General features: G+C 38.9%; 2 protein-coding genes across 5 annotated transcripts in view; one reads left to right on the top strand and one right to left on the bottom strand.

Annotated features, from left to right (window-relative positions):
• lrrc17 (leucine rich repeat containing 17) overlaps window positions 1-24459 on the top strand; it is a 67743-nt gene extending 43284 nt beyond the window's left edge. For both annotated transcript variants that reach the window (XM_043713825.2, XM_087999507.1), the window contains 2 exons: window positions 17885-18040; window positions 20147-24459. In XM_043713825.2, the coding sequence (XP_043569760.2) occupies window positions 17885-18040; window positions 20147-20499 (509 nt within the window). In that variant the 3' untranslated portion in view covers window positions 20500-24459. The remainder of the gene's footprint in view (window positions 1-17884; window positions 18041-20146) is intronic.
• fbxl13 (F-box and leucine-rich repeat protein 13) overlaps window positions 1-25473 on the bottom strand; it is a 317084-nt gene that overhangs the window by 169986 nt on the left and 121625 nt on the right. The gene's annotated exons all lie outside the window — the stretch shown is intronic.

Here is a 25473-nt window from a genome sequence, read left to right as displayed (position 1 = left end):
ATTATATGTTAGTCTATTGTTCTTTCTTTATTTTAGCCATCACATCAAACCAGAGAATAACGGGAGCTACTGGCAATGAAAGCCTGACAGCTGGCTCATGATTCTTCCTGCAGCCCACTAAATGTGGCCAGCATGTATACAATGCAAGCCATCCTGCCACACATTGCGTTAGACCTCTAATGGTTAGCTTTACACTGTGTTAATTGCCTTGACAACTCTGGAGGAGTCCTCTATTACTCACCAGAGCATTTGTCCAAATTTATGGTGTTGTGCTATTACGATGGCAGAGCCCTTGCCAACAGGAATATGATGAGCAGCTCAGCAGCAACTTAAGAAGGCAGGGAGCAACCAAAACATGGTTGGTCTATGGGCTGCCTATGTTTGCCTTATGCATCCACTGTTCCACTGATCACAATGTTCAAATACCCATGGTACAAGAGACACACACACTTTGCCTTTACTTTCTTGAAGCATCACGTTGCCCTCTTATTCATAAACACCACCATAAAACCATTTCCAAACCATCCAATATCCTGTACACAATTCAAATAGTCACCTTTTTGCATCCTATCTGTCAGGCAGGTACATTGGCTGGCCTTATGATCATACATCATGCTACTTCAGAGGTTTCAGCATGTCTACAAAGCTAAAAGCAAAGACTTGCAGATGCTAGATATCTGAAACAAAAACAGAAATTACTGAAGGAACTCAGCAGGGTCTGAAGAAGGGCCACTGGACCTGAAATGTTAACTCTAATTTCTCTCCATTGATGCTGTCAGACCTGCTGTGCCTTTCCAGCAATTTCTGTTTTTGTTTCATACTCCACTTATCTTGTTAATGCTGCCAATCTCCCAAGATGGTGCTTCAGTATTCCTGATAATCTGCTGAAGCACAGACTGCTGGACTACTGTGAGATCCTGAAAGCCCCATTGAGTGTTGAGCAGGCTGAGGTTTCATGATCTCAGCGTAAGCACACCAGAGACATTCGTTGGTGGTTCTTGTACTGCAGTGGAAGATAAGACATCTGTCAACATCATGCGGTTGTCCACCATTTTCATACTGAAAATAATAACCTAAAAACACAATGCAACATTCTTTGCCAAGAGAGCGCGGACTTCTCAGTGCCCTTTGATGGTGCCCACCACCAACGGTTCTCTATGGACTGTCCCAATGAAACCCAAATCCAAATCCTTTCCAGCAGAACTCATGCTCTTGACCTACTCAATCCTTTCTTCTTTTACATGCCTAAAGACTCACCCTATGCAGATCCCACCCCTATGCTGGTCTTTAAAATACATGCACAGCTGGTTTCTGAAAAGAGGTGCAAGTAAGAAATCAAGTTACAATGCTCTTCTTTTGTTTCTTTTGGACTTCAGGCTCCAGCACCAGTGCTTTACCAGGTAGAACTTCCTGGATATCTGAAAGGATAAAGAAACAATGGTCGGGTTATGGTGAGGGAGAGGTTAGGTGTGTGAGTGAGGTAAGTAAGCAAGAGATGCATGTTTACATCAACTGCAACTATAACTTGTTAGGTACTGTGGGTCAAGGGGGAATGTGATTTGAGGCAGTAGGAGGTAGGAACATAAATTTGTTCTGGATGATTTCAGCTCTGTTCTTATGGCCTTAGTTGTGGCCACTCTAATGATAAGCAGAATCATATGCAGTCATCGTTCACCAATTAAATACTTTTGCCAATTGTGGGTTACACCATCCCACAAAAGAAAGGGAAGTTTGCCAATGAGCAATGTGAATTGCCAGGTGAATGTATTTTGGTGATGTGTCTAAGACAGTCAAACAGTTGGCAAAGTGCACAGGTTGTGAAATAAGTGTGTGACGGTTACAGCCATGCTAAATTCGAGATTGGCAGTAATGTTAAATAGATGAGTAAAGCTATTAATATTAGACATTAAGTATGCTTGGTAGGTGAATGAAGGGGACTTGTTGAACAGAGAAAATACGTTAGATCAATGTTCACTTTTAAATGATTTGCTACGTAAAAAAGTATTCAATGATCTTGACTACTCGTGTGAGGTCTTTGAATTTTTGCAGCACTGCAATGTAGGTCTTTGGAGTTATACTGCTAATGTTCTGCAAAGTTTATTTGTTCCCACTGGCTATGACTGACTGATCAAGAAGGACCTCTCTCCTATGTACTAGGACTTCCAACGCTCCATTGAAGAGCCATGTAGTGAATTCTTCTGGTCTGCTGCACCATATCACTCCTCTTTCTACTAATAAATTCTTCTTTAACAGTTTTTAGCACCTGCTCCAGTCAAACTGCATTTTGTCTTTAAATACAGACTAGCTTGAAGTATTTCTAGTTCATTCAAACTTAAACCTCCTGCCAAACCATTCAATAGGGAATTTAGTTTAGATCACTTGGTACTATCATGTAAATAAGAGACAGAATTTCAGTCTGTCTCCATTGCTGAGATTGGGCGTCGATTAATCATATGCCATGATTCTCACATCAGGTTTTTTGCTCTGTTCAAACTTTCTTCCTTGATGTAGGAAGGTACCTCAAATGAAGAAAATATGCATTTTACATACACAGATGAGATCATTTTGGGGAATTTTATAAATTGAGCGATTCTCAAAGTAATGACTTTTATGCAGAATAAGTTGCATTTATTTAGCATTTTTCATCACTTCAAGATAACTCAAATGTTTTAGAATTGATCGAGTAATTTTGAAATTAGTCACTACTCTAAGTGAAATGAAAAGCAGTAGCCAGTTTGTGTGCAGCAAGCTCCAAAGTAATTAATTTAATGACCAAAGACAGTTGATGATGTTGATTACAGGATAAATCTTGGATCAGGCTGCTACAAAACTTTTCTGCTAATAATACAATGGGTATTTTACATTCATGAGAATGCAAACTTCAGACTATTTTTCATCTGAAAGTACAACCCTCCCTGAGTATTATATTAAGATATTAACCCAAGTTATTGACTCCAGTCTTTGGATCAGGTTTAGACAGAGGAACTTTCTGATTCAGACGCAAGGTAAAAACAATGACTGCAGATGCTGGAAATCAGATTCTGGATTAGTGGTGCTGGAAGAGCACAGCAGTTCAGGCAGCATCCAAAGAGCTTCGAAATTGACGTTTCGGGCAAAAGCCCTTCATCAGGATTAAAGGTAGTGAGCCTGGAGCGTGGAGAGATAAGTGAGAGGAGGGTGGGGGTGGGGAGAAAGTAGCATAGAGTACAATGAGTGAGTGGGGGAGGGGATGAAGGTGATAGATCAGGGAGGAGAGGGTGGAGTGGATAGGTGGAAAAGGAGATAGGCAGGTAGAACAAGTCCGGACAAGTCATGGGGACAGTGCTGAACTGGAAGTTTAGAACTAGGGTAAGGTAGGGGAAGGGGAAATAAGGGTATCAATGTGGATTTCAACAGTTTCCTCATTTCCCCTTCCCCCACCTCACCCTTGTTCTAAACTTCCAGCTCAGCACTGTCCCCATGACTTGTCCGGACTTGTTCTACCTGCCTATCTTCTTTTCCACCTAGCCACTCCACCCTCTCCTCCCTGACCTATCACCTTCATCCCCTCCCCCACTCACCCATTGTACTCTATGCTACTTTCTCCCCACCCCCACCCTCCTCTCACTTATCTCTCCAGGCTCACTGCCTTTATTCCTGATGAAGGGTTTTTGCCCGAAATGTCGATTTCGAAGCTCATTGGATGCTGCCTGAACTGCTGTGCTCTTCCAGCACCACTGATTCAGAGGCAAGGCAGCTACCACGGAACCAGATACTTTTCGTGTGCTGACACAACTTTCTGTAGCTTCTCTAGTTAAGCTTCTCGTATCGAGAGTCATAATTTTTTTATTACAAATGCTAGTGCCATCTGCAGTTGGAAATTACATTAAGATCATTCCTCAGAGAATTTTCAATGCAGTTTTAACATTTTCAATATGATGGATTTTACCTAGTTGAAGCTGCAAACAGCTTTCACTCATGCTGCTCCCTTTTATTTCTCTCTCTTCCTTTCTTTTCACAATAGACCTCCGCGCCCTCATCCAACAAAGACTGAATTTTCCATTTTCTTTTCAGAGGAGTTTTTTTGATCAAACATATCTTCTGCCTATGAAACATATATTATTCTCCTCTCCTCATCATCCTTGCACAACCTTCTTCCTTACGTCTTGTACCTTCTCTTCTTTACACATTTCGATATCCTGTCCCCTCCCCTCTTCCTTCTGTACTTTTAAGCTTTGTGTTTCCCTTATAGTTTCATTTTCCTATCCTATATCTAGTGTTACGACACAGGGGAAACTCCCTGCTTAATTTAAAACTAGCAATACAAAAAAGATATATCCCCTGAAGTAATCTGTAAACATTCAAGTGGCCAAGAACTATTTAAAATAAAAATTAACAACTTTATTTCTTAAAGTATAACAGAGAATGATTAACTAACAACTATGTACAAGTCCTTACTCTAATATATCTTTTACCTTCCCTTCTATGATACTAGTCCGATAAAACTCCCAATTAAGATTTACAAAACAACATTTTTAATCTCAAAACCAGGCAGCTTTCAGTTCTTCTGTTTGGATCTTCCTGTGCCATCACCATTTTAAGGATTCTGCTTCACATGTTACTGATCAACAGAGGTACTTTTTAAGAGAGCTATTTTTCAGACAGTCTTTTATCCATTGGGGCTTGGCAGTTCTCCTCCCAACTGTTCAATTTTCCCTGGTCTTACACTGCAGAGCATCGGATTGTGTCATTGGCTTTTAAGATTGTTGATATACTCAATTCAAACTTGATTGGAAATTGGCATTTTTCAGGGAATAATTTAAACTGATTGGCCTAATTCAAATCTGTTTTTTGTCATTTCCGGGCAACCAGCTACTCCAGTAGCCAGCACATGTTACATTGTGTCTTATTGAGAACACTTGGTGCTGTCACTGGTAGCTTTTAACTCTCTTAAAATATATAGTTCACGCACATCTTTATAACACCTCCCCCCCTTAAGAAAAAAGGAATCATCATAATGATAAGATGGCTTCATTTTTCTCTACTTTTAAAAGACATTACCCTAACATACAGATAACGTTAATGTAAGTTTACCTTAACTTCTTCCCACATATGTGTGTGTGTGTGTGTGTGTGTGTGTGTGTGTGTGTGTGTGTGTGTGTGTATAAAGATAAATCTCATCTAAACTCCACCAGTTAAATCCACAAGAACGCATCTGCGATGACATTCTTCCAACCTGCAATATGTATGATTTTTAAATCAAAATTCAGTAATATAAGACTCCATGAAAATTATCTCATATTCTTATATTTAAAACGTTCTAAGAATGTAAACAGATTGTGGTCAGTGTACACTACAGTCTCCAACACATTGTTCAGGACAGACATATCAAACTGTTGTAAGGCCAGTATCAAACTTAATAGTTCCTTTTCAATTGCGGAGTATTTCCTCTGGTGGGTGTTGATCTTCTTCGAAAAGTAACCAACTGGCAGTTCAAACCCATCCTCAACTTAATAAAAGCAAATTACTGTGGATGCTGGAATCTGAAACCAAAAGAGAAATTGCTGGAAAATCTCAGCAGGTCTGGCAGTATCTGTAAGGAGAGAAAAGAGCTAACGTTTTGAGTCTAACTGACCCTTTGTCAAAGCTAAAAAAAAAAGGGAGAAATAGGTAGGTATTTATACTAGGCTGAGAGAAGGTGAGTCATGGCTCCAGAAGCAAAGGTAGCAATAAAGAGGTGATAATGACAGTGCATACAGAGATAATAGGGAGATGAGGAGCTGTGAATGACCAAGGCTGAAGCCAGTGCTATGTGACAAAATGTGTGGGGGATGGATGAAGCAGAAACGAAATGGAAAACAGGGGAAAAGGGTAGCAAAGGGGGAAGAGGAGAGGAAAAAGGTGATAAGAGAGTGGGGAGCGAGAGAAAGAGAGACAATCAAGAAATATGAGGTACAAAACAGTGAAAAGAATATTTTAAAAAGGTAAACAAAATAAATGAAATAAAATTACGGAGCAGAATGAAAACAGAGGGGTCGAGATGGGATAATCATCTGAAGTTGTTGAATTTAATGTTGAGACCAGCAGGCTGTAACGTGCCTAGTCGGAAGATGAGATGCTGTTCCTCCAGTTTGGGTTGAGCTTCACTGGAACATTGCAGCAGGCCAAGGACAGACATGTGGGTATGGGAGCAGGATTGTGTGTTAAAGTGGCAAGTCATGGGAAGGTCCGGGACCTGATTGCATTCGGACCGAAGGTGCTCAGCAAGGTGATCACCCAGTCGCCATTTTGTCTCTCCGATATGACCACGTTGGGAGCAACAAATGCAATAGACATCACTTTTTTCCTCTCCTCTTTCCCCCCTTTGCTACCTTTCTCCCCTGTTTTCCATTTTGTCTCTGCTTCACCCATCCCCCCCATCCCCCACATATTTTGTCACATAGCACTGGCTTCAACCTTGGTCATTCACAGCTCCTAATCTCCCTATAATCTCTCTATGCACTGTCATTATCACCTCTTTATTGCTACCTTTGCTTCTGGAGCAATGACTCACCTTCTCTCAGCCTAGTATAAATACATCCCTATTTCTCCCTTTTTTTAGCTTTGACAAAGGGTCAGTTAGACTCGAAACGTCACCCCATCCTCATCTTCCTGTAGGAGTACAGCTCCAACTCCAATGTCACGAACATTGATGGCAACTTTAAAAACTTTTGAAAAGTTTGGTGCAGCTAAAACTGGTTTGGTGGTTAATATCTATGTCAAATGGTTGAATGCCTCCTGCCACGGTTCTGTCCACCGAAACTTTGTGTTCTTCTTCAGCAAATCAGTTAACGGTGCCACTACACTGCTGAAGTTTGGAACAAACTTCCAATAGAATCCACTGAGTCCTAAGAATCGAAGCACCTCTTTCTTCGAGGCTGGTCGTGGAAATTCCTCGATGGCCTTTGTCTTTGCGTTCCGTGGGGTCAACCTCCCATGACCGATATTATGTCCCAAGAACGTCAGTTCTGCTTTCGCAAATTCCATTTTATTTAAGGTTATCAACAATTTTGCTTCTCGTAGTTGCTCAAAGAGCTTTGCCACGTGATCCTTCCAGGATTTACTAAAGATACTACATCATCCAAATAGACTGTGCAGTTTGTTAACCCAGCCACAACTCGGTTCATGAGTCTTTGGAATGTGGTGGATGTGTTCTTCATTTCAAAAGGCATCACTTTAAACTGATAAAGTCCATTTGGGGTTACAGAAGCAGAAATTTAATTCATCAACTCATATAAAGGTTCCTGCCAGTAACCACGCATTAAGTCCAACTTGGTCATGTAACTGGCTTGTCCGACTTTCTCGGTACAGTTCTCCAATCTAGGAATTTGATATGAGTCCGGTTTTGCAACAGCGTTGACGTTCCGATAATCCACGTAGAATCATTGAGTCCCATCCAGTTTGGGAACTCCACTCGCTCTGGCTTGATTTGATGATATCCTCGTCGAGCATGGCCTCCACTTCCTTCTGGACCTGTCTGGCTTTGAATGGATTAAGCTGATAGGGTGTTGTTTTATTGGTATTTCCTACGTCTACTTCATGTACAATAGCATTATTTCTTCCCATCTGATTCTTACATATTTCCTTGTACTGTCATAACAAATCTTTCAACTGTGTTCTATGCTCCTGAGACAGATAGTTTACTACACTATCCCACTCCTCAAGGACTTCTTCATTTTGTAATCTATTTTGAGGCACCTCAAAATCCATATTGACTGGATTTGATTGCTCACTCTGCAGGGCAGTAACTAATACCTTTTCTCCAGTTCTTTATCTCTAGTGTAATATGGTTTCAACATGTTCACATGACACACTCAGTACCTTTCCGTTCTATCTGGTATCTTTACTAAATAGTTCAACTGACTCAACTCTTTCTCAATTTGATAGAGAACACTAAACATAGCTTTGAAGGAAACTCCTATCACTGGTAACAATACTAATACATTATCCTCTCGGGAAAACGTCTGAGTCCCAGAGCTTTTACCTGCCACCTGCTTCATTCTATTTTGTGCCCTCTTTAGATGCTGTTCAGCTAACTCACCTACTCAGTTTAATCTCTCCCTCATCTCTGATACATAATCTAAGTGTGAGATCTCTGACTTTGGTCCTGTCAATTTTTCTTTAATTAATTTCAAAGGGCCTCTCGCTTCATGACCGAATATTAACTCGAAGAGAGTGAACTGAGTAGATTCATTTGGGGCATTTCTAATGGCAAACAATATGAATGGAATACCTTTATCCCAATCATTTCAAGTAATCCTGACAGTATGCTCTCAGCATGGTCTTCAAGGTCTGATGCCACCTTTCTAAAGCTCCCTGGGATTCAGGACAATACACACTGGATTTAAAGTGCTGTATACCTAAGCTATCCATAATCTCCTTAAACAGCCTAGCAGTAAAATTTGACCCTTGAGCTAACTGAAGCTCTATGGGTAGTCCGTACTGTGTGAAGAGAGCTACTAACTCCTCTAATACCCTTTTTGCCTTGATACTCTGTAATGGAATTGCTTCCGGAAGTCTGGTAGACACATCCATTATGGTTAACAAGAACTGGTTCGTACTTTTAGTTCTTGGGACAGGACGTACACGATCAATTATAACCCACATGAAAGGTTATTTAAATGTGGAAATTGGCAACAAACATGGTTTATCACCGCCTGTGGTTTACCTACCATTTGACATGTGTGACATGTACAGCAAGTATTAACCACATTCTTGTGAATTCCAGCTAATAAAAATGTTTTTGTATCTTAGCCTGACTCTTTCATACTCCTAGGTGACCTCCTACAGGTAGTTCATGTGCTACCCGCAACACCTCCAGTCTGTATGCTACTATCAAAACAATCTGGTGCATTTCGGCCCACTTCTCCTCTGCACTAACCTGGCATGGTCTCCATTTCTGCCTTAGGTTTCTATCTTTCAGATAATAACCCTCCAGAATATTCTCTGCCTCCTTTTCAGAGTACACATATCTTATTGGCTTGTCTTGCTGTTGCAAGTCTCTTAGCCTTTCAGGACTAAACACTTCTGTCTGACTGTCTGCCTGTTCAGGTTTTTCCTGCACCATTATGTCAAACAGGATATCTGCTAAGTGAACCTCAACTCTTTCATCTTTCTCTTCACTTTTTTGCTTCATGTGGTGACTTATGATAGTGGGATCTGGTTACCACACAGTTGAGAAAATACCAGGATATTTTTGTTTTAACTCCTCAGTTTCTTGGTCTTCCTTGGGCTTTTCCACAACAAGGGGTGTCGCTCCCACCTTGGATCTTGCCAAATCATTCCCAAGAACAAACTGAATTCCTGGAACTGACATTCTGTCAATCGCTCCCATTGTAACTTCCCCAATCTTAGGTTGGCACTCCAACCTGATCATACATAGGGGAATGCTAAATTTCTGTCCATCTATCCCACAAATTACCACACACTCAGGTAACTGATGAGAAAGAGTGCATATTCGCTCATCCCTTACTATCAGCGACTGGTTAGATCCTGTATCTCTCAAAATTCTAATTTCTTGTCCTTCTCCCCCTGTTGAGTAAATTTTACCCAAAGAGGATAATTCTTTGTAGAGATCAGCACTCACTCCATACCCATCCCCTGCCTCAGCAGTGCACTCTCCTGCAGCTCCTCAGCTGTTCTTGGGGTCTCCTTTACTACCTTCACTAATGCCACTAGCTTAGCTTTTTTTTACTACATCTTTTCCCACAGCTTTTTATAATGACCAGCACTGTGACTTTAAGTGTCCCACGTTGCCACAGTGGAAACACCTGAGGCCTTTCACCTCCTTTCTACCCTCTTGGGATTCTTTTTTATCCTGTGGTAAATTCTTACCAGTGCTCTCTACTCTTGGTTTAGTAGTGTAGGATCTCCCCTTCTCCCAACTTCTCTCTCTCTCACAGGAAAAAATTCTGGCCGGAAGCTTGTCTTATGCACGAACATGTACTCATCTGCTAATTCTGCTGCCCTTCTCACTTCCTGAACTTTGTTCCTTCATGTGAATTCTTACCATCTCTGGAAGTGAGATTTTTTTAAACTCCTCCAGCAGAATAATCTCTCTTAGAGCCTCAAACGTCCTATCTATTTTCAAAGCACGCACCCATTGATCACAATGACTATGTTTATTTCTTTCGAACTCAACATAAGTCTGACCTGGTTCCTTCTTTGTGTTTCTGAACTGCTGTCTATATGCTTCTGGTACCAATTCATAAGCACTTAAAATAGCCTGTTTAACCTCTTCATAATCTCTTGACCCCTCATCTGACAGTGCGGCAAATACCCCACTAGCTCTGCCTACCAGTTTAGTCTGAACTAGCATTACCCATAAATCCTCGGACCTCGCCATCTGCCTAGTCAATTTTTCAAATGAAATAAAGAAGGCTTCAACATCTTTTTCATCAAAATGTGGCAGAGCTTTGATATACTTATATATGTATGACTAACTTCTCTTTTAATCGCCATCCAGTTAACATTGCTAAGGCGCAACTTCTCAAGTTCAAATTCTCTTTTTCTCTCTTCTTTTCTTCTCTCTCTTTACTCAGCTAAAAACATTCTCTCTCTTCCCCTCCCTCTCTCTCTCACTCTCTCTCGCTCCTTCCTCCTTCTCTCTCTCTCTCCCTTTTATTTGTCTTCTAACTCCATTTTCCTCAATTGTAATTTAGGCTTTTCTACCTCTACTGCACTGTTTCTCTGACACACAGAAGTGTTTGAGTAACCCCTTGACAATTTCAGCTTTACCTTTGTTCTTGGTTAAATCCAAATCCAACTTATTTGCTAATTCTAAAAATATAGTATTTTTCTTTCCTTCTAAACTTTCTTGGCAAATTTGAGAATCATCTTCAAATCCCAGAACCTTTTTATCTATTTTAAGAGCCATTTCTCTCACTTTTAATTTAATCAACCACAAGTCACTAAACTTAAACAAATTGTCTCACCTACGTTTTATTTAAAGATCTAGGAGACAAACCTGCAAGTGTTTAAATCTGCTGGGATTTTTCACACTCCCAAATCTATTCAAATCTGTCAAAACAGTTCAGATCACGGACCCAAGCCCCAAACTGTTACAACACAGGGTAAACTGCTTAATTTAAAACCAGCAACATAGAGAAGATTCATCCCGTGCAGTAATCTGTAAATATTTGAGTGGCCAAGAACTACTTAAAGTAAGAATTAAAAACTTTATTCCTTAAAGTATAACAAAGAATAATTAACTAACAACTATATACAAGTCCTCACTCTAACCTATCTTTTATCTTCCCTTCTATAACACTAGTCCGATAAAGCTCCCAGTTAAGATTTACAAAACAACACTTCATATCTCAAAACCAAGCAGCTTTCGGTTCTTCTATTTGGATCTTCCTGTGCTGTCGTCTTCTTAGGGATTCTGCTTCACAGGTTACTAATCAAAAAAGGTACTTTTTACGAGAGCTATTTTTCAGGCAGTCTTTTACCTGCTGGGGCTTGGCAGTTCTCCTCTCAGCTGTTCAACTTCTTCCCAGTCTTATATCCCTAAGCATCAAATTGTGTCATTAGCTTTTAAAATTGCCAATATACTCAATTCAAACCTGATTGAAAATTAGTATTTTTTCGATGAATACTTTAAACTGATTGGCCGAATTCAAATCTACAGTAGCTGGAACACATGTTATATTGTGTCTTATTGAGAATACTTGGTGTTGTCACTGCTAGGTTTTAACTTTCTTCAAAGGTATAGTTCACCCACAGCTTCATAACACTAGTCAAGATACTACTGTCACCCACTTGCTACACCACCTGGGTTTCCTTTGTTTCTTTCTTCCCTTCTTAACATCTCCTAACTTCCTCTGTTTCACCTTTGATTGAATTACCCACTTATTGTTTGGGCACCCTTCCTAAATCATCTATCTGTTCAGGGTTTGTAGCCATAACCAGTACAAAATGTTTGGTTATGAATGGTGCAGTCAGAAAAATAGCTTTGTGATGTCCAACAACATTCATGCATTTATTGCCTGTGTAAGGATTCTTGACTAGGAACACTAGGTTCACAACCCTATCCTTTCACCTATTCGCCACTGACAGAGGAGTTTGCAAGTCGAATCTTGCATGCGACTTTGTTTGACTTGTGGACTTTTGGGTGCTGACATTGTCCACAAAATGTTTTTTGGCTGGTAGTCAAATTTCAGTGACAAAACAAACCATGATAATCAGACTACCTTGCTGCTGCAGCTTTCTTCTTCCTTCACAGCTGATGATATGCAGAGTATGTATGATCATCTTTTGCCTATTCTGCCATGCAGAATGTTTTGGACCACACTTTGTTTGATACGTCCCACCAATTTTGCCAGTATGTGTGGGCCTACTAGGATTAGAGAGCTCCTAAATGGCATTACTCATGGGATTGTTGAAACAGATGAGTTTCTATGTGTCCAAAGTGGTGATCTACAGCAGGGCAGCTCAAGACTAAGATCAAATTAACAAAATCCTTTTCACTCACAGTATGATGTTTCACTTCTCAAAAAAGCATTGTAACCATCAACACTGAAAAGAAAACTTTCAACATATCAATCCATAGTGGCAGATGTTACTGTCTAGGCTATCCTCAGTTACCAAGTAGTAGTGCCAAAAAGAACTACAAAGAAAATTAAATGGAGGAGAATCAAAGTCTGTGACCCCAATATTGTTCAAGCTGAGGCCTTCTAACCAATTTACTTATGTTCACATCAAAACTGTATTCATTCATCCTATGGATTTGGGAAGAATGTCCACATGCCCCTCCCAAAAAGAATCTTCAGGAAACGTGACATGGTAACTGACTCCAAAATGAGAGAGAAATTATGCTGTGGAAATTATTGAGATAGTTCCTCCCTTGCAGACAAAATCCTGACATTAAATTAGAATTAAATGCCTCTGGATGAACTGGAAAGACAACTGAACAAACAACTACTATCTTCTTGAAGCCAGGTCTATGAACATTCAAGCAAAGTCAAGGTCACTGGACTAGTTACTTGTTCAGATAATTTAAAAGTATTTTTCTCAGCAAGTGCTGACTTTCTCAAACTGCAAATAGAAACAGAAAATAAAAGCAGGGGTAGGCCATTTAGCCCTTTGAGCCTGCTCCATCATTCAGTATAATCTTAGCTGATCATTCAACCTTGTTCTCACTTTCTCTCACATCTTTTGATACCTTTAGCCCTAAGAAATATTTCTAACTTCTTCTTGGAAACATTCAATGTTTTATCCTCAACTGCCTTCTGTGGCAAAAAAATTCCAAAGGTTCACCTGTATTTCTGAATGAAGAAATTTCTCATCTCTGTCCTAAGTGGCCAGTCCTTATACTGTGACCCTTGTTCTGGTCTCCCCAGTCATTGGGGTCATTCATCCTCTTTTCACCCTGTCTAGTCCTGTTGTAATTTTACATGATTTTATGAGATCATTTCTCATTCTTCTAAACTGCAATGAATACTACCCTAACAGATCCAGTTACTGTTCATGTATCAGTCTGGTGAATCTTTGTTGCATTCCCTCCATGGATAGAGCATCCTTCCTCAAATAAAGGAGACCAAGAATGCACAAAATACTCCAGGTATGATCTCAGCAAAACCCTGTACAAATGCAGAAAGATATCATTGCTCCTGTACTCAAATCCTGCAATAAATAACCAGCATTCCATGAGTGAATCAAATAAGCTTCGAAGGTATCCTGAAGCACTCCTTGAAAGCTGGTAGGATTAACATTCATAATTGGATTGAGTTGGCTGTGAACTGTTCAAAATGGCAACAACCTGTTCAACAAGTTCCACCATGCATTAAGTAACACCATCTTAATGATGTGGCAAAGTAGCAGCATAGATCTAAAAGGAAAGGAAAAAAATCCTGGTTCCCAGATCTCACTACCCTTTTAGGACATCCTGCTGTAAGATCTCTGGACAAAACTTGGCATGTTCAGTCACATTAAGATTATTGGCAGAAACTTACATTTCAGTGGAAATCTTCTCAAACTGAAAGACAGCCACCATCAATAACACAAGCTCCACCTTCTCTCCATTTACTGTACCTTTTCACATGCTTCACTTTCCCTCCCATCACCTCCCAACTTTCTCATCTCCTGCCTCAGACCAAGTATCCACTCTCCCAACCCGTTCAACACACATACAAAGATATCTGTGAACAAATACATTAGCAATAAGACTAGGCTACTTAGCCCCTCAAGCATGCTGTATCATTTAATAAGATAATAGCTTATCTTATGATTCAATAATCCTGTGTACCTAAGGTAACTATTCACCTCTTGATTATTAAGAAGCTATGTACCTCTGTTTAAAAACAATTTCAAAAATTCTTTTTTTGCTGTTTTTCAAGGAAGAGCATTCCAAAGACTCATGACCCTCTGTGTAGAAAAAAAAGTTATGTCATCTCAGTCCTAACTAGATGACCTTTTATTTTAAGTAGTGACACCTACTCCTAGAAATTTCCACAAGAGGAAACTTCCTTCTCACATGCACTATGTCAAGTCACCTCTTTATTCTTCTGAGCTCCAACAGATACAAGCCTGGCCTATCCAACCTTTCTGAAGACAAAAACACACATATTCCAGAGATTAGTCTAGTATGCTTTCTGAACTGTTTCCAATGCATTTATGTTGTTCCTTAAAGAAACTGACCAATACTACATATAGTACTTCAGATGTGGTCTCACCAATATCCTGTGTATCTGAAACCTTTTATTTATAGAGTCATAGAGCACAGAAATAGACCCTTCAATCCAACTCGTCCATGTTGATCAAGTTTCCCAAACTAAACAAATCTCACTTGCCTGTGTTTGGTCCATATTCCTCCAAAGCTTTCCGATTCATGAATCTGAGCAAATGTCTTTTACATGTTGTAAGTGTACCACCATCTACTACTTCCTCTGGCAGTTCAATCCATATAATACCACCCTCTGTGTGAAAAAAGTTGCCCTCAGATCCCTTTTAAATCTTTCTCCTCTCACTTTAAAATTATGTCCACTTGTTTTAAACTCCCCTATCCTAAGGAAAAATCCTTTACTATTCACCTTATCTATGCTCCTCATGATTTTCTAAACTTCTATGAGGTCACCCCTCAAATTCCTATGCTCCAGTTTTTAAAAAAAAGTCCAAGGATATCCAAGGAACCCTCTCCAATTTAAAAATATCCTTGCTACAGAGGGTAAGCAGAACTGTATACAGTATCCAAACATGACCTCACAAATGTCCTGTAAAACCTCAACATGAGGTCCCTCCTCCTCTACTCAATGATCTGAGCAATGAAGGCAAGCGTACTAAATGCCTTCTTTACCACCCTGTCTACCTGTGATGTAACTTTCAGAGAATTATGCATATGAACCTCTAGGTATCTCTGTTCTACAATGCTACGTAGGGACCTACCAATAACTGTATAAGTCTTGTCTTTGTTCATTTTACCAAAATGAAATACCTTGCATTTATTCAAACTAAACTCCATCTGCCACTCCTCAACCCGATAACCAAATCAGAGTCATAGAGTCATAGAGATGTACAGCATGGAAACAGACCCTTCGGTCCAACCCGTCCATGCCGACCAGATATCCCAACACAATCTAGTCCCACCTGTCAGCACACGGCCCATATCTCTCCAAACCCTTCCTATTCATATACCCATCTAAATGCCTTTAAATGTTGCAACTACTTCCTCTGGCAGCTCATTCCATACGTGTACTACCCTCTGCATGAAAACTTTGCCCCTTAGTTCTCTTTTATATCTTTCTCCTCTCACCCTAAACCTATGCCCTCTAGTTCTGGACTCCCCCACCCCAGGGAAAAACTTTGTCTATTTATCCTATCCGTGCCCCTCATGATTTTGTAAACCTCTATAAAGTCACCCCTCAACCTTCAACGCTCCAGGGAAAACAGCCCCAGTCTGTTCAGCCTCTCCCGATAGCTCAAATCCTCCAACCCTGGCAACATTCTTGTAAATCTTTTCTGAACCCTTTCAAGTTTTACAACATCTTTCCGATAGGAAGGAGACAGAATTGCACACTATATTCCAACAGTGGTCTAACCAATGTCCTGTACAGCTGCAAGATGACCTCCCAACTCCTGTACTCAATACTCTGACCAATAAAAGAAAGTATACTAAATGCCTTCTTCGCTATCCTATCTACCTGCGACTCCACTTTCAAGGAGTTATGAATCTGCACTCTAAGATCTCTTTGTTCAGCAACACTCCCCAGGACCTTACCATTAAGTGTATAAGTCCTGCTAAGATTTGCTTTCCCAAAATGCAGCACCTCCATTTACCTGAATTAAACTCCATCTGCCACTTCTCAGCCCATTGGCCCATCTGGTCCAGATCCTGTTGTAATCTGAGGTAACCTTCTTCACTGTCCACTACACCTCGAATTTTGGTGTCATCTCCAAACTTATTAACTGTACCTCTTATGCTCACATCCAAATCATTTATGTAAATGACAAAAAGTAGTGGACCCAGCACCGATCTTTGTGGCACTCAACTGGTCACAGGCCACCAGTCTGAAAAACAACCCTCCACTACCACCCTCTGTCTTCTACCTTTGAGCCAGTTCTGTATCCAAATGGCTAGTTCTCCCTGTATTCCGTGAGATCTAACCTTGCTAGCCAGTCTTCCATGGGGAACCTTGTTGAATGCCTGACTGAAGTCTATGTATATATATATATATATATATCACATCTACCGCTCTGCCCTTATCAATCCTCTTTGTTACTTCTTCAAAAAAATTTTAGATAACTTTCTTCACTGTCAACTACACCGCTAATTTTGGAGTCATCCACAAACTGACTAAACATGCCTTCTAAATTCTCATCTAAATCATTTGTATAAATGACAAACAATAATGGACCAGCACTAATCCCTGCAGATTACTGGTGGCCAAAGGCTTCCAATCTGAGAAACAACCCTCCACCTCCAATCTCATTGCAAAACCAATTTTGTATCTAATTGACAAGCTCTCCCTGAATCCCATGTGATCTAACTTTACTACTTAGCCTAACATGTTAATCTTGTCAAAGGTTTTACTGAAGTCCATGTAGACCATGTCCACTGTTCTGCCCTCATCAACTTTTTGGGTGTATCCTCAAAAAAACTCAATCAAGTTTGTGAGACATTATCTCCCAGCACAAAGCCATACTGACTGTCCCTAATCAGTCCTTGCCTTTTCTAATGTGTGTAAATCCTATCTCTCAAAATCCCCTCCAACAATTTACCCACCACTGATGTCAGATTCACAGGTCTATAGTTCCCAGGTTTCTCCTGCAGCCTTTTTTAAATAAAGGCACAACAATAGCCTCCCTCCAGTCCTCTGGCACCTTAATACAAATGATACAAATATCTCTGCTACAGCCCCCGCAATTTCTTCCCTAGTTTCCCTCAATATCCTGGGATACACTTGATCAAGTCTTTCAGATTTATCCATCTTTGTTTTTTAAGATGTCCAGCACTTCCTCTTCTTTGACTTGAACTGTTTTCCTGACATCAATAGTTATTCCCCCAAGTTCCCTAGCCTCTATTTCGTCCTCCATAGTAAAAACTGACATGAATTTTTTTATCCATTTAATATCTCTTCCATCTCCTGTGGTTGCACACATAGTTGGCCTCGTTGATCTTTAAGGGGTCCTATTCCTTCCCTAATTGCTATTTTGCTCTGAATGTATTTGTATAATCTCTTTGCATTATCCTTAACTGTATCTTCCAAGGGTATCCCATATCCCTCTGCATCTCAGAGCTCTGAAAGCTTTCATCATTTATGTATTATCTGTACATACAAGAATGGAGGAAATGTTATGCTTGACTTTCATGTGCAACAGCAAAAGAGTGTGATTATTTAAAAGGCTTAACATAATTTTATTGTTTTCACAGGCCTAATGAAAGTTCCAATCGACATTCCTGTTGAAGTTCTGGAAATTGATCTATCCAAAAATAAAATCAGACAATTGAATGCCAAAAACTTCATGAATTTTAATGAATTAGAAACATTAAACCTCAGCAGCAATGCAATAGGATACATAAATCCTGGTAAGAACATTCCAATGTGTTTTAACATACAGTTGTTATAATATGTTAAGATGTTGCTTTAAAAAAAGATGAAACTGAATAGTTTGCAAACTGCCAAATCCCTCAAAATGTTCAGGATGGGAATATGCAAATTCTCAATCTGCAAATAAAAGTCCTAAATAGACTGCATTAATTAATTCAGAAGGATCATTGGCATTCTACTGGCAAATTCTGAATATTATGAATAAAACAAGATCTGACATGATATGAGGTGAAACAATTGGTTTGACAAAAATAAAGTTCTACAGAAGCTGGAAATCTGAAATAAAAACAGAAGTGCTGGAATTAATCTACAGATCTGCATCTGCAGAAAGAGAGAATCAATGATTCAGATGCGAGATCTTTCACAAGAAAGGATGTCTCAGATCTGAAACAAAATTTTTTTTCTCTTCACAATTGTTTTAATCTATTTATAAATTTTGAGCCATGCAGTGATAATTTCTAAAAGAATGGGACATTTCTTTGCATTAGCTGAAGCCATCAACATAGAAACTGGAATAAGAAGTAGCCATTAGAACCTTTTACTGCATTCAATGAGATAATAGCAAATTTGAGATCTCATTAATAACTTTGGATACAACAATTACAACAGGTTTTAAAACTGATATTTGATCTGGCATGATTACTGAAGAAATTTCCAAATCCCTACCACCATCTATCCTCACAATTTAACCTTTGGCATCCAGGTATTGTTCTGTTAAGTCTAGCCAGAAGCCTTATGATGGCCAATTCACCCTTCTATATTATAGTGTTCAAACTTCCAGTGTACACCAGTTGTGGTCTAACAGGGACTTTATATAGTTTAAGCATGACTTCTACCCATTTGTATACTCTAGATATGAAGGTCAGCATTTCATTTCTGTAATTATTAATTACATTTTAATAATGTACCTGGACTCTCTTGTACCTCTTCAATCACCCATTATTTCTAGCTTCTCACGTTTAGAAATTGCTCAGCTACATCCTTATTAAATTCAAACTGGTTGATCCTATATTTGTTTATATTGAGAAACATTCATCACAGTTTTGCCCACTGACTTAATCAAGACTGGTATTCAGCTCTGAACAGTGGTGAGTGTGAGAATTTATTTCAGAACTACAGTACATCCAAAGCCAAGAATATTGGCACAAAAAGATTATGCAATAATGATAGGGACTCATCAGCTATTGAAGTGAATCCAATAGAAGTAGATCTGTCCCAGGTAAATTGGAATGAAAGATTGGTTTTAAAAAAACCTATAACAAAACAATGAAACAAACCTTTACAGAGAATAGTGTTCTGTTAACAACATAACTTTCCAAGAGGGGGAAGGATGCAAAAACCAAAGCCAGTGCTGGTTGACAAAGCAACTATGAAATGAAGCAGGAAAAGAGTGCATTTGATAGATGTTAGATTGATAATACAGGGAAAAGAAAGCTAACTACAACAAATTGAGGAACAGTGGAGAAAGGGAAAAGGAGAATATGTAAAACACCAACAACCAAAAGCTTTTTACAGAAATTCAGTAGTAAAAGAGGGGGGGGGGGGGGGGGTGGGGGGGCATGGCTGGAGTATGAATGAATGTTTTATATGAGTGTATTTAAATGGTTCAAGAGACTAAATACTTAAATTACAAGGGTTTATAGGGTTTTTCTCCTTAGAAGGGATAGGTTGATAATATATAGACAGCAAGTGCTCTCTTTGATGAAGGTAATAAGAGAACCAGAGAATGTGGATTAAAGATAACTAACAAATGAATCAAAGGCATCAAGAGGAAAAGTATTCTTTCCAGTGACTGCACTGGCTAACAAAGTGTTAAACAAGTTAAATCATAACATTTGAAAAAAGAATTAGATAAATGTAGATTTTTTTTTAAAACTGCAATGTTCCAGGGAAAGAGTGGGTGGAGGTTAGTGGTAGTGAGACCAGCTGAATTGCTTTTTCAAAGAGCCAGCATCAACTCAAGAAGCCAAATGGCTGCATTCTACGCTGGACCAATTTTTAATCTGTTCTAAATATCAGTGAATTTAAAATGAACTTAAAATAAACTCAACATTAAGTAATTTGAGTTTTTTTTTAAATTTCAGCTGCATTTGCTGGTCTTTTGCGCCTGAAGGAGCTGGATCTATCTTCAAATGTTTTGCACAACTTTGAATATGGCGTCTTGGAGCACCTGTACTTTATAGAGAAGTTGGTTCTTACTGGAAATCCATGGAGATGTGATTTTCAAATCCACTATTTGGCCTACTGGTTGCAGGTTCACTACAATGTACAATTTGAAGGCCTTGAATGCACAATACCCAATGAATATAAAGGCTGGACTGTGCAGAGGTATATCAAAAAATATTATGAGGATTGTCCCAAAGAAAAGACAATAGTTGATTTTGATACATATGATTCTGATAAATCAGAAGAAGAAGAAAGCAGAAGGTTACCCTAAATAGTTGTAGCACAAATAATCCATGCCTACCTATTACATATGAAAAAATAACTACACATATGAATATGTAATCTTATTTCACATAAGCATTTAGATATGCCAAAATCAGTTGCTCTAGCCCTCCTTGAGTATTATTACAATATTATGGAAAATGAGAGTTTCGGGTGTGCATATTCCAACTTTTTCAAGGAATTTCACAGTTTTTTTTGTAAGGCAGGTGGAAGACAACTGAAAAATACAGTGAAACCTCGATTATCCGAAGTCCTTGCGCTGGCAGGTTTTCATTCGGATAATTGATTGTTCGGTAAATTGATTTGACGTTAAACAAAGGAAACTGCAATGCCTATAATTGCATTAAAAAGCATGCTAACAGAGTTTTATTTCAGTTGATCACTAAAATCTGTACAAACACTGCATATTGCTTAAAAATTCATGACATTGTCTTCACCCAGGGCAGCATGCAACATGTCACGGCGGTAATATTTTTTCGGAACTGCAATAATTCCCTGATCAAGCGGCTATAACCTTGAAGTGGTGTTGTGTGGTAAAAACAAACACTTGATAGTCTGCTGATTGTGACTGGCTGCCTTTCACAGTGTGTGCCCCCGTGTTGTCAACAAGCAGAAGGGCATGTTGCTCGAATCCTTTGCTTGCCAAATGTGACCTGACAGCAGGTACAAAATCTTCATGGAACCAGGATGAGAAAAGGAGATATCTCATCCATGCCTTATTATGTGCTTTGTACTTCACGGGAAACAAGTTCTTGTCACAGTTCTTAAAGCAACGGGGATTAGCATATTGCCTAATGCAGACAAGCGGCAATTTATGAGTGCCAGTGGCATTGTCACAAGGGAAAATCGTGATTTGATCCTTCTGCGCTTTATGTCCTGACACCTGCTTTTCTGGGTGGACGCAAGTGTTTTATCTGGCAGTGCACGCCAGAACAATCCACTTTCATCTGCATTGTACAATTGCTCAGGTTCATACTTTCCTTCATGAATGATGGACTGCAGTTTTAGTCTGTAGTCTTCCACCGTGCTGTCATCCACAGACTTCTGCTCCCCAAGAACGCTGAGCTGCCTAATGCCATGACGATTGTTTGAAGCACTGTAACCAGCCCACTGATACACTGTGATCAGACTCACCAGTGTGGAGGCATTCATGGAAACTGGCAGCTTTTTCCAGTATCATCTGGCCAGATACGGGAATTCACTTTTCACGCTGCTGTGAAAACCACAAAAATACAGCTTGGTCAAGTTGCTCATCCTTTGCTGGCTTCATGGCTTTTCTTTTTAAAGCATTTGCACTGTCACTTAAGCTGATGAATTTCTCAATTGCTGGTCTTGCTTTCTTGATGTCAGACACTGTCACTATTCCAATGTTGTACTTCTGTGCAATCCTCTATTCCTTTTCACCACAATCCAGGCGCTGTAAAATCTCACTTTTCTGTTCAATTGTCACTGTGGTGCATTTTCTCTTCACAGACATGGTAAGTACAGTACCGTACAACAAACTCGATCAGTTACACCAGATACGAACTCGTAGAGGGAATGAAGACACCACTGACTTTGTCAGGCATTGTTAAATCCTTCAGTATGTCAGTTATCTTCACGTGATAAAATTATTTCAATACTACGACAATTGACTGACTAAGATTGTTGGACCAGTGTCATTAACACCTTATCTGCTGCAACACTTCCACATCATTTTTTGTGCGAGTACCTCCCTGTTTTTCTCAGTTAAACCAAAGACCCGATATTTGCACTATTGTTGGTTAAAATTATGTTAAAACTGCTACAATTGACTGATTGAGATTGTTGCAGCAGTGTCTTTAACATCTCTTTTATGCAACATTTGCAGATCTTCTTCAGAGCAGGCAATCCTCATTACTCTGTGCTACTAACAAAAGACGCAATGGCAACACCATTATAAGTAACGCCACTTTGTTATAACGGTTTCACAGGACGATCAGATTCTGTTCAGACAATCTGATTTTCGCGTAATTGGTATTTGGATAATCGGGTTTCTACTCTATATACATTTTTGTAGTATTGCTGCATTTTTATGAAATGTTTTATTGTATTTTATTCTTCGTAATAATCTAGAAAACAGTAGCAGTACCAAATAAAGAAAATACTATCAAATTATTTCAGGCTCTCTAACTAATAAACACTTGAATGTTTTATCATTCTGGACACTCTTCCTGCCATATATGATCAATTGTGATTATGCCATATATTAAGATTTTTTGCAAGACATTTTCCTTATGTTTCCATAGGAAGAAATCAAATAGAAAAATTCTCACTTAATTGCCACATAATCATTAATCATTTGGGGCCACTTAGGGTTAGGTCTTTTAATTTTTCATCCCTAGAACAGTTGCAACATCTGATTGCTACAACTTACGTTGCTTCAGAGCTGGTCCCATGTAGCCTGTCAGCCAAAATGAAACAAATATTTAATTAAACTTGGTCTGAGGACAGGTCACTGGACCGAAACATTAACGCTGATTTTGTTTCACAGATGCTGACAGACCAGCTGAGCTTTTCCAGCAATTTCTGTTTTTGTTTTTAATTATATTTGCTATGTAACATGCAAGCTGAAGGAAATTTGAAATAGAAACATTGCCATTGTTAATGAACATGGTAACTACTATTACGGTTCAAATATAGTCAAGGTTAAGGTCAAAGTCAGCTTTGATTCTACAGTCCTGAAAAGCTAGGTGAAGGAAATAATGGCCAAAAACTGGAATGGAAGTTTTAACTCTAAGTAATGAGTTAAGATCACATTTCAAACTTTATTGTAACCAATGGAAGCATTTAACACCTAACAAACTGGGACGCAATACACAAACAGGTTTTGCAGTGCAAACTAATTGTTAGACTAAAATGCATTATATCTTTTTAGCATCCTGAGTTGAGTATTATATCTTGCATTTTAACAATTGGTAACAATCAGTCCTGCTAAAGCCCCCGAAACATTTCTTCAAATTAAGTGCACCTCTTTCCATTCTCTAATAGACCTTGTATAATTCTACATTCACTCTCAAACTGCATCATCTAACAATTCTGGTTTGATTAAGAAGCCACAAGAGTGGCATAAGCTACACCAGAGACCAGCACAACTCCTGTACAGTTCCATTGTAGGTCTCAATGTTATGTTGTCTCCTATTCTTCTCAACTCTTGATGTTGGGGGCCCTCTGTTCTACCATTCAATTCCAATTTTTGGCTGATTTCTTCACAGGTGAGACATCACTACTAGGTCAGTTTACCCATTTTTTTCACAACAGTTCAGTTTGTGCTTGCCGGGATAATAAAATCAATAGCAGGCTTAATGGAGATATTTGTTCCTCACATTCCATTGAGCTGTCAAATTAACCTTTAATTTAGCTTCACCAGAATACTTCATCTCTAACATCTAAATTTAACTTCTAGTTATTATTTTTGTGTAAACATTAGGGCTAATTTTAATATGACCTGTCTGACAGAATTAAAAATCCACAACACCAGGTTATAAACCAACAGGTTTATTTGGAGGCATTAGCTTTCGGAGCACCGCTCCTTCTTCACAACCACTTGATGAAGGACCGACATTCCAAAAGCTAGTCCTTCCAAATAAACCTACTGGACTATAACCTGGTATTGTGTGATTTTTAACTTTATCCACCCCAGTCCAACACCGGCACCTCCAAGTCATGTCTTACAGAAACTAGTGATGATGAAAATATCAGCAGTGGACTTATTTACCTCACTTCCTGCTAACCACTACACTGCTTCTGGTATGTTTGTATTTGCATAATCATTCATCTGTGTTAACTGAAATGTATTTTCTTGATAAAATTCAAAACGTAAAAAAAATTGTTATCTGTTGTTTTTATCCCATCTAATTTAATGTTTTATTCAAGCTATTATTTTGATCTAAAGCTTTGAAAACATTTTGTTACAATAAAAAAGCATTCAAATATTATACATGTTAGGTAAAGGTGATGTCCCACCCCACATGCTGTGTCCCCTAGTTTGAATGTTATGAGGCAATGTTAAGATCATTCCTTTGGATAGGAGGCAGGATGGCATCAGACACCTCTCCCAATTTTTCTTTCATCTAACTTTAATGAAGATAAAATCAAGTTGGACATAAAATGGGCGGCTAACCTGAGCCATTAGTGTAGCCTTGAAGAATTTAACTAAATTGACAAGGATATGTACATAAGCACATAAAAATAGAAGAGAAGAATGAGTTACATAAAAACTGAGACAGAGTGTTGGATAATGCAAAAAAGATAGTAAAACCGTATTAGACAGGAGCGGAAGAACTATGAGAGAAAACAAAGTCAGAATTAGAATGCATGTATCTAAACACATCGTGAAAAAGGTTGCACTTTAAGTTCAAACAGTGTGGGAACATGAATGATGGAAATAACAGATAAATATCTTAAGTAGTAGAGAAAGAGTATTTAACATTCAATGATACAAAGTGGTTTTTTTGTAAAGTTTGGGATTTAAAAAGTGGCAGTATGATTAGGCAAGATATTTTAGAGTTGGAAAGATGCTATGCTTAGAGGGAACAAGGACGGAGTCCATTTGGTTGGAGTTGAGAACCAAGAAAATATAACCACATTTCAAAGATTACTCCATAGGACTCCAGGTAATGAGAGAGAGACACAGAGAAGAATATCTTAAAGGAAATGCCAAGATATGCAAAAAAAAGTGGTTAATTTGGGGGACTGTAATTACCCAAATATTAATCAGGACAATGTTAGCATAAAGGAAAATGGAAAGAAATCTTCGAAATATCTGAAATAATTTTTCAAACTATAAAAAAAGCATTTGATGCTGGACAATTTGAGATGCATTAAGTAGACCAGGCTTCAGTGGGAAAACACATGGGTAAGAGTGATTATTGTTTTAAAGATTTAGACTGGTAATGGATAGGAACTTCTAAATTGATGAGAGCTAATTATAATGTGATCAGAG

This window comes from Chiloscyllium plagiosum, unplaced genomic scaffold (genome assembly GCF_037043375.1).
Source record: "Chiloscyllium plagiosum isolate Xiang-an unplaced genomic scaffold, Cpla_swu_hap1 HiC_scaffold_23, whole genome shotgun sequence".
NCBI classification, from domain to species: Eukaryota; Metazoa; Chordata; class Chondrichthyes; order Orectolobiformes; family Hemiscylliidae; genus Chiloscyllium; species Chiloscyllium plagiosum.
Note: the sequence above shows the minus strand (reverse complement) of the source record. Positions and strands in the feature narration are given on the sequence as shown.